The sequence below is a fragment of the Haliotis asinina genome, chromosome 7 (assembly GCF_037392515.1).
Source record: "Haliotis asinina isolate JCU_RB_2024 chromosome 7, JCU_Hal_asi_v2, whole genome shotgun sequence".
Taxonomy (NCBI): domain Eukaryota; kingdom Metazoa; phylum Mollusca; class Gastropoda; order Lepetellida; family Haliotidae; genus Haliotis; species Haliotis asinina.
In genome coordinates, this window is record NC_090286.1 from 32336418 (window position 1) to 32346042 (window position 9625).

The 9625-nt window shown below is 37.9% G+C and overlaps 1 protein-coding gene across 1 annotated transcript; it reads right to left on the reverse strand.

The window, feature by feature from the left end:
* Positions 1–707: 707 nt before the first annotated feature.
* On the reverse strand, positions 708–8008 carry LOC137291885 (geminin-like). Its single transcript, XM_067823432.1, has 6 exons — positions 7776–8008; positions 7155–7244; positions 6089–6287; positions 4199–4281; positions 2594–2683; positions 708–2082 (listed from the first exon to the last, which is right to left on the reverse strand). Exons 1-6 carry the CDS (start codon positions 7851–7853, stop codon positions 1669–1671), a joined length of 954 nt encoding a protein of 317 aa, XP_067679533.1. The 5' UTR covers positions 7854–8008; the 3' UTR covers positions 708–1668.
* Positions 8009–9625: the final 1617 nt, after the last annotated feature.

Here is a 9625-nt window from a genome sequence, read left to right on the forward strand (position 1 = left end):
CGTCCAGAAAAGGGTTTCACACATTGAAATTCTGTTGGGAATCGAACCCGGGGATCCGGCGAGACCAGTTAGGCTTTAACCACTAGACTACACCACCAATCCTGTGGATTTGCCAAAGATTGATTAGTCAAGCAATACTTACACGTGTATCTTTCATTAATGTGGGACCGACCCAAAAATATACGCCTTGAGGAATTTGCCGGTTAGGTGCAGATTTGATCAGGTCACAGATCCAAAGGTATGCTCCAGAAATGACATATTTTGAATTTCTACAGGTGTTTTCAAGTAATGCGGAACATATATCACTATTAGCAGTTATATTGTATAAATAATATCATAATTACGTACGATAATATGATATTTTTAGAAAGAAACTTTGTACAAAATATACAGGGAACATGTGCGATAGATGTTATGCCATTTTTAATGCAAAAAAGATATCATGCTTTATGGTGTTTTCCTTAATCACTGTTAAACTGATGACATGATTCTATTGAGATGTATGATTTGACACTGGAATCCCATAACCAGATGTGGTGTCAAAAGTTGGTTTACAAATTCAGCATCGTGTACGTCTGCCGTTGGCTTTGACGATGACACTAAGTGATTGATCGGTTTCTTCATGGATAGACCGTTTATGAAGTGCTTTCAAAGAGGGCACAAGAGGTGACACCATGCCATAAATGACTGAAACTTGATACAGGTCTAGTATAATTGCACATTTATTCACTAATACACCTGATCCTGAATGATACAACACATTAAAAGAGCATGTCAGTGATTATGAACATGACAATACATTCTAGTCTCATACAGAAAATTCTGGTCACAGACTTGACCCTGGATTTTAACAAGGAAATGTCTTCTATATTCTTAAAAAAACATGAAAAGAATATGCATTTTATGTTTTACAAAACCTGAAGCAGGGAACCTGTTGCTTTAGGCTTCTTTAAGCAGTTTTCCAGGTATTTCTCTGTATGTCTGCCTAACCTGTGAGGAACACCAACGTGAAGCAGCTCTTAGAGGTTTATCACTTTGGGGAATCTTTGAACAATGACATGTAGACATAGAAAGAAATCTCCTGATGAATCTGGGATTAAGACCCTTGAAAATAGCATTCTGACAGTAACAAACCATCCCTGCAGTTAATGGCATTTTTAATGTGGCCAATCATGTACCCAGTAACATACGACAAAAAGAAAGCATGAGTCAAGAAAGGTCAGTTTTTACTTATTGTGTAACTATTTAAATCCAGGGCCCAGAGAATGTGCTTCAGTGATGACAATAGTACAACAAACATAATAAAACAACACTATGCACAAACACCTGCCATCATTTCAATTAAAATCTCATAAAACACAATAAAATAGTCCTGTGCACGGGTCCATTTTGCCATTATTAGTGACTCTGGTCATATTTCACAATTTACTTAGCACTTTAAAACAGCATCAAATATGAGAAAATGAAAAAGGACATGACATGAATGTCAAATATCAACTGAAATTACAGCACAAAACATAATATTATGATTTTAATTATTCATGTGAACATCATTCTAACAGAAAGAAAAAATAGAAACAGTATAGTATAAGTTCTCTTGGACAGGCAAGACGTGGAGACTGATCAATGACATGTAATCATGACAGATCAGGCCATGACTCCACATGCTTAACTCTTCTCATCCTCTTTAAGTGTAGCAAGTACATCTCCCTTGATTATTTCTGTAGAGGCACCTTTCTCCTCATCCAATTCCACATTAACCCATTCACCACTAAATCTTTGTGACTGTTGACAAATATTGAGTCTTTGTGTCCTCTCCTTAACCCTTTCCCTGACTGAACTTTCAGACTTTGCACTGTCATTTGATTGAGACTCTTCATCACTGGACTCTGTGTCTATTGGGTTTGTTTCAGCATTGCTGGTAATTTTAAAGGTTGAAGCTGCTGCAGAGTACACACTATTGTCACTGTCACTGTCACAGACCTCCACTGTGTTGGTGTCCTCATCATGAAGTTGTTCATCACCTGTCTTGTAGTCTTCGTCATCTACACTGTCATTATCCTCTTCATCAGATATCACACTCTGCAACAGACAAAAAAAAAATCTATATTTTTCCGTAGCCCATGATACTAGGCTGTGATGAGCAACTTCATAAGAATACATCTAAACAAGGGGAATAAATACTGAAAATTTACACGTGTTAGGTTAAAATGCTAAAATGATCATGAGTTATTGTAATCACAGTGAATGGTGAACAGTTTAAAGGAGTTTTAGCACAATTTCAGCAACAGCTCTGTGGGAGACACCAGAAATTGACTTCATGCACGTTGGAAATCAAACCCAAGTCTTCAACATGACAAGATTATGCTTTATCATAAAGATACTCCACCACTCACTGTTGAATAATGACCCATCCACACCTGCATTACAGTACATGTATATGGGTAATACTTACACATTAACACTGACAAATAGTAATCCACTGAAAGCATTTTTTGATGTACTAAACACAGTATTCTTGAAATATTTCATTCATAAACACACACATTCTCCACAACAATTTGAACAAATGCAATTCATTCTAACAACATACTTGCAAAACACTTGAGAGGTACTCTGCTTTGCTGGCCAACTCAGACAGTTTTTCATTTTCTTCTCTCAAGCTGTCCACTTCCTTGTGAAGCTAAACAAAATTAATCTTGTGAGAAAAGTACAACAATGTAGTCTCATCTAATTACTGGCAAACAAGGATAAGTTTGATCTGGCAACTGACCCATATAAGCATGTACGAGTGCCACCCAGTGGCACTTTCCATTGTGAGCAAGGTTCATTTGCAGGAAGGCGACTTTTTAGTTTCAGCTTTTCACACGAAAGCAAAACTTGGTGCCCTTTCATGTTTAGTGTTGTTATAGTAATGTTTATGCAAGGGCTTACCAGGGGATTAGTATAAGTGTGGTTAAATTCTACATGAACACAGTTCATGGGTCATTCATGCCAACACACATTTTGTGAAGAGTTTTTGCTGAACTGTTATTTACAATATTGATTGTTTATCACAAGAAGTGTGTATTCGTATCAATTGCAAATAACAACAATGTGAACAGTTTTATAGAAATATACCAATACAACAAACATCATTATTCGATTTCTGAGACATGGCGAATGCACAGCTTTGGTACAAGTATTTACCTACAGCTCGAGGTGGAAGGTGTTTGGTAGATGGAAGTTATATGTACAGAATCAGTAAGAGAAAAGCAAATGAGGTAGGTTATTGGAGATGCAAAATGAAAGACTGCAATGCCTCACTGACAACCAATAATGACATTCCATGGAAAGCTGACAACTCACAACCACCTAACACCCCCATCCCCACCTTTTTCAGTGCCTCCCACCAAAGAAAAATATAGGCACAGAGATCTGCAAAGGAAGCTTGAGGAACTCAAATGGAAGTTGTATGAGTGTGCAGAGTGTGCATTGTATATTAAATTAGCATGATACTTTAGATGATACTTTGGATATCTTAATGATTAAGGAGGACCATGGAGGTGAAATATGTTATAAAATGATACGAAGTTAGATGACAGCATGCTAGATGATACTTTGTGCATCTTCTACGTGAAATATCTCATAAAATGGACGTGGAAGTGAAAAATTTTATAAATATTTTATTCATACATGTGTGAATGAAATGAACATGAATGTCTCGTGGTTGTCGTCTTCCTTTTGGATTAGGGTTCTTGTATAAACACCCAAATCCACTGCTGCAAATGTCCATCCTTTTCGTACAAGGGTGAAAATGAAAAATGGTCCATGTTTATACATGCCCCTAAAAGTCGGCTTCCTGTGAAGACACCTTGAGCAAAGGGACCCCAGGTTGTCCACAATCAAGTGTAGTGCAATTGGTGAAAAGTGTGGCCTGTCTTGGCAGCTACACATAGAATCAATTTCGTTGTCATGCACTGCATGCGCACTAGCCCACATATGCTCTCCCTTTCACACCGCCTACTTTGCCAGTACAAAGATTGCAAACACATGACAAATGCTCACTGAAACACTGGAACGTTAAGATTGATGGGAAACACCCTTGTGATGTGTGAATTTCATGGAACATAGTTCTTTCTTTGCTGATATACAGTAGTTTCCAATGGTTTTCACTTCTGTCAAACACTTCGTAACATAGCATCTGTACTAAGCTTACCTGTTCATTTTCCTCTAGCGTATCATTCAAGGCATTTCTCCTTTCTTCTGCCAAGAGTCTCCAGTAATTCTCTGGGACATTCTCTGAAACAAAACATGACACTGTGTAAATATTTCAAATTGAAACTAAAATGCCAGCTTTCACTAGCAAATACTGCCTTCTTGGACAAGTGCTAAAAACTAAATTTGTTATTAACAATTCTAACAGATATAAGCTTATGCCTGATGCAAACAGATCTGTACTTTGTAGTTTGATTGACTCAAAAGATGGATGAACTGCAATCTAACAATCACAAGCAGATTCAAAACACAAGACCAAGATCTTGAAACTAAAAGCTGTTTAACAAACTATCATTAAAGTATTTGTTACAAAGGAAGAGTGCAAAGAAATACAGCCAGGTGTGCGAGAAAGGATAGAGACATCACAGCACAGGTTAATGCATCAAAAACTTTGTCACTAGTGCAGGTGTTTCTCGAACACCTGGCTGTCCCTCTCTGCACTCCTTCATAACAAACAGTAATCTGTCAATAATTTAATGATAGTTTGTTAAAAAACTTCTTTACTTTTAGGACAAATTTTGTAAAAAACTCACACATTATGATCAACATTTCAATTTCATTGAGTATTTTATGCTTATTACTTTTCAAGTTACTAACATAATTGTTTTGCTAACCACAGCAAAATACCCTTAAATTATATGTCAGTGTGCTATATATTAGATCTTTAAAGCCTACATGTTACCATTCTGCATGAAGATCCAATGACAGTCCATGGAACAGGCCTGCTGAGGTCTCCTCATATCAAGAATTTGAGATTGACTGTTGACATATGGCTGTGGAGTTGACACATGGTCTCACCACATGACTGTACCACTGGACCAAATGATTTCACTTCACTCAGGGTACAAACAAGGACATGAACTTGTTAGTGAGTATGGTTCTATGCCGGTTTAGCCATATTCCAGTAATATCATGGTGGGGAACATCAGAAATGAGCTTCAAGCATTGTACCTACGTGGGAAATCGAACCGAGGTCTTCAGTGTGATGAGCTAACTCTCACCGTAAGGTTACCCGACCACCAACATGAACCTATTAAAACTGAGGCCTGATTAACCCTGTGCAAAACCAAAATAGCTGGTGCCAACTGAACATGCATTAAGTTGTGTCTCAGAGTTTGCAGATTCTGCTCCACTGAACAATGCCACATGCAATGTCAGTAGAGATGACAGCTCACATGTACAGCTGTTCTGGACCCCTGCGTTATCATCATAGACACATACTACTGTATGACATTGGTGTCCTTTGACTTAAAACAGGTATGGAAAATTCAATACTTATCAATATTGTAGAAGCCTCACTCTTAAGCTTCATACTAATGCTTCTTCCAACCAAAGAGTGAAATCCCCAAACACTTCCAGTTTCTCTATATAAAGGAGGGTTCTGAGACCCTTGAAATCCATTGGGTTTGCACCTGTTATCACAGTGGCCTCAAGCAGAATCTGGTCAATATTAAAATCTTTGATATTGAGTGAGAGGTTGAGTTGGGTTTCACATAGTTTTCAGCACTACTCCATCAACATGCTTGGGGACACAAGGAATGGGCTTCAGACACTATGCCCATATGAGGAATTGAACATGGGCCTTTCGTGTGACCAGCTGACAATTTAACCACTTTACTACCCCATTGCCACAAGGTAAGGACCACTAGAGTCTTCAAACACAACAATTGAGTAACAGGTCTTATAACAAAATATTAGGCTACTGAATAATAATCTGTATTAAATACTGCATGATGACAAATATAATATAACATCAAATCAGAAAGAAAGTCTAAAAGACTCTAAAGATGGTCAACTGAAGCCCACTGTGGCATTTGTACTCCAACTCTACCTCCACTCATGAGCTCCAAAGCATCTTGGTCAGCATCTGCAAGATTATCAAGTTCATCTTTATTGTTGGTGTGATCTTCATCGGTCTCTGTCTGTGTTGCTTGAGTTATCAAAGGTGCAGTGGCAGGCGGTGGGTTTTCATCTTCAAATACCTTCACTCTTTCATTCGATGGCTTGATCCTCTTTTTGTTTTTGCCATTCTGAAAGTAAGAAATACATGTGACAAACTTTGAAGACTGTTTTGAGTAACACTGACTGAGCATAAGAACATAGGCGGAGCTATTATAATCATTTCTAGCCATTAACAGTTTGATGAAATGTACAGTTTTACATCCAAAAATGAGCTATTTGCAAAAGGTTTACATTAGAATATTGGACATGTCACCTCAGGATGCATTATGAAAATATCATAGGGTGAGGATGTTTCCACAGTCTAATCATCAGTACAACATTCTCATCAAGTCCCCAAATACATTGTCCCTGTACAAGGAAGTAACTATAGTTTGTTTGCAGTGAAAACATACCAACAAATTTCACTATAGCGAAAGAGTAAATAAAATGAAATGAAATTAAGACTGCAAATTTTCATAATTTCACCTTGCCAACTGCACATTTAAATCTCACAATTTTATTCAACTTTGGACACAAGTTGTTTCACAAACGATCATAGTTTCAAAATGCTTACTTTGCTTGAATTACAAGGGTGTATGCACATTAAATGAAACACTGAGAAGAACTGGGGTTGGTCTAAGTTAATGCTCATCACGTTCCACACAATTGTTGAGTTCACTGTTCCAATGACTGCGCTTAACCCCTAACTTTAATTAAAATTTTAAGATTTAAATGTTTAATTGTCCAGGTAGAATGATAAGGATTCACAATATTAATTTCATCTTATTTGGTTTACTTTTTAAAATGAAATAAGTCAGTAAGGTTTCACTGCAAACAGACTATAACATACACAGTTTTCAAATGCTGATATGATGTATGCCTACAGTGAATCTAAATGTAAACATTTCCTTCTCAATTCATTTTCATGTTAATAAGTAGGACTTGTTACTGCATACGTCTGTTCTGCAAATCCCTTTTCCGCTGAGATTTTTTTCGCCAAGTGCCGACAACTGCAAGGTCTGTAATGTTTTTCTCTGGGTCTTCTCCTGAAAAATGATTTCAACACGGCACTAGTTAATTTTACTCTAACTTGGGCTGAAGGTGTTGTCGTTATCGGCAACAGCTCCTCCACCCACAGAGGCTTGTAACGCTGAAAACTGCCATCAAGGTATATATTGTCCCTAATGAGATATTACTACTATAAAAAAGGACTCTTCATTAGTTACAATATATACCTTGATGGCAGTTTTCAGCGTTACAAGCACCTGTGCCGGCTACGACCCAATCACTATGATTCAGCCTTAGTTAGAAGTACATACCTTCACAAATCTATCCAGGATTTCACCCAGTATGGCCAAACCTTAGTCATGGTTCAAACTTATTGTTAATGAGTCTATGGGATACTATTTTATGTTTGTCTATATTCAAATTATTACTGTTTCAATTTAGTTTGTGCCGATTGAACACGTAAAAATATGGACGGCATCATTAAAAAAAAACATGGAGCTGATCTTTCTTACTTGCGTGGACATGTTTTAAACATGTTGTAAACATATCTATAGCATAAAGAGGTTTACCGTTGTTCCATCTTTGAACTGTTTGCTTGGTCTTATTCCATTTTCAAGAGAATTCACGGAGATGCCCTTTGTCGCCATGTTGAAATTCCCGCAGTTTCCTAGCGCCACCTAGTGTTGACTGGTAGAAGTAGCTCGTGCTTCTTGGGGTAAACGTAAAAATATATAGCCCATTGCGAGCCTCGATGTGAAGCGGACACCTTCCCCTGATTTGCATATTCGTCACATGGCACAATGTCGCTCATTATTATGTAACCCTGATCTTAAATCTCATATAATCAATGTTGTATTGCATTGTTAACTGATGTATGCGCACTGCTTTGTGACGTGCTTCACAATAATTAAACTATACCAGATTAATTGATACGTATTTAATTACATACAGATAAATCAACAGTTGTTTACGTGACAGATGCAACAGTTTCGGTGGGGTTCTATGCTCATTGTTTCATTATCAATACCATTCGTACTTTGCCTGAAATCTTTCGTACGACTGTTATAATCACACGGAATATAATCATACTGTTTCGTGAGTTCGCCTATGGTATAACGTTTTTGCAGTTATGGTATAGAAATATATTTCAACCACCAGTCTGAGTCAAGTTTACTTAATAGTTGCATTCATTCATTCATTCATTCATTCATTCATTCATTCATTCATTCATACATTTTGAAATGGTCTTGAGAAGTATATCTGTTGTTGTTTAGTAACCACTGAGTCTATAGGCGACGATGTGCTACACGAACTGTAAACAGGGCTAGTGTGTTAACTGCCCCCGGCAAATCCCCAAACCAGGAACTGACTAACCCACACTCATCGACTGTTTATAGCTGTCACTCACGTGGCGCTATTTTCTTTGTCTGAAAACACCTGCATTGTCTCATTCAGTAAAAATTCTAATGGACTAAACACCTATAAATTATTATGACATATATACTCCCCTGCAATCGAATTAAACAAGGCTCTCCTAAATTTTCAGTGTACAATGACCTGTGAAGGTGCGGGTTAGAATTGGTCTTCAGAAGCCCATGCTTTTCGTAAGAAACGACTGATGAGATCGGGTGGTCAGGATCGCTGACTTGGTTGACACGTCATCGTATCTCAATCATGTAGATCGATGCTAGTATTGTTGATCACTGGATTACCTGGTCCAGGTAGCTGGAATATTGCTGAGTGCGGCGTAAAACTAAACTCACCAGCTCCTTGTTTGATTGTACCTGAGAAAGGTGGACACATAAGGCTGAAGCTGTTCTTGCTTTTGATCACTGCTGATTTCGGCGTTAAAAAATAACTACCAGAACCAACCCAGATATGCATGTTCGTATTCTTGGTGGGAAAATGGATAAGCTCCCCTTCTTCATCAGGTTTGTGAAACATGTGCTCGAAAAACTGAGAAAGAGATTTCAGACACAGTCCAGAACGACTACTACAGACGAATCATCAATGGTCAGTTCGGATGTAACGATTGTTACCTCGTCGATGCATCGCGGTTGCGGACGGATTAATCGATGACTAGTTAAAATATGAACAGAGTTAACATCGATCCGTTTCGCTTGAAAAAATATTCATTGTTATCATTAGTTACCATTAGTTTGTCTATTCATCGCTCTTAGACGAAGATCCCAGTATGCTAGTAATGCTAGTAACCCAGTAACGTGATCGGGTTGTTAGACTCGCAGCTTTGGTTGGCACATGCCATTGCATGCCAGTTGCGGAGATCGAAAATTATGCTGTTGATCAGGGGATTGTCTGGTTCAGAATCGATTATGTACAGACCGCCGTCATATAGTTGGAATACTGCTGAGTGCGACGTTAAACAACCAGCCAACCAACCCCAAAAAACATTCAACTA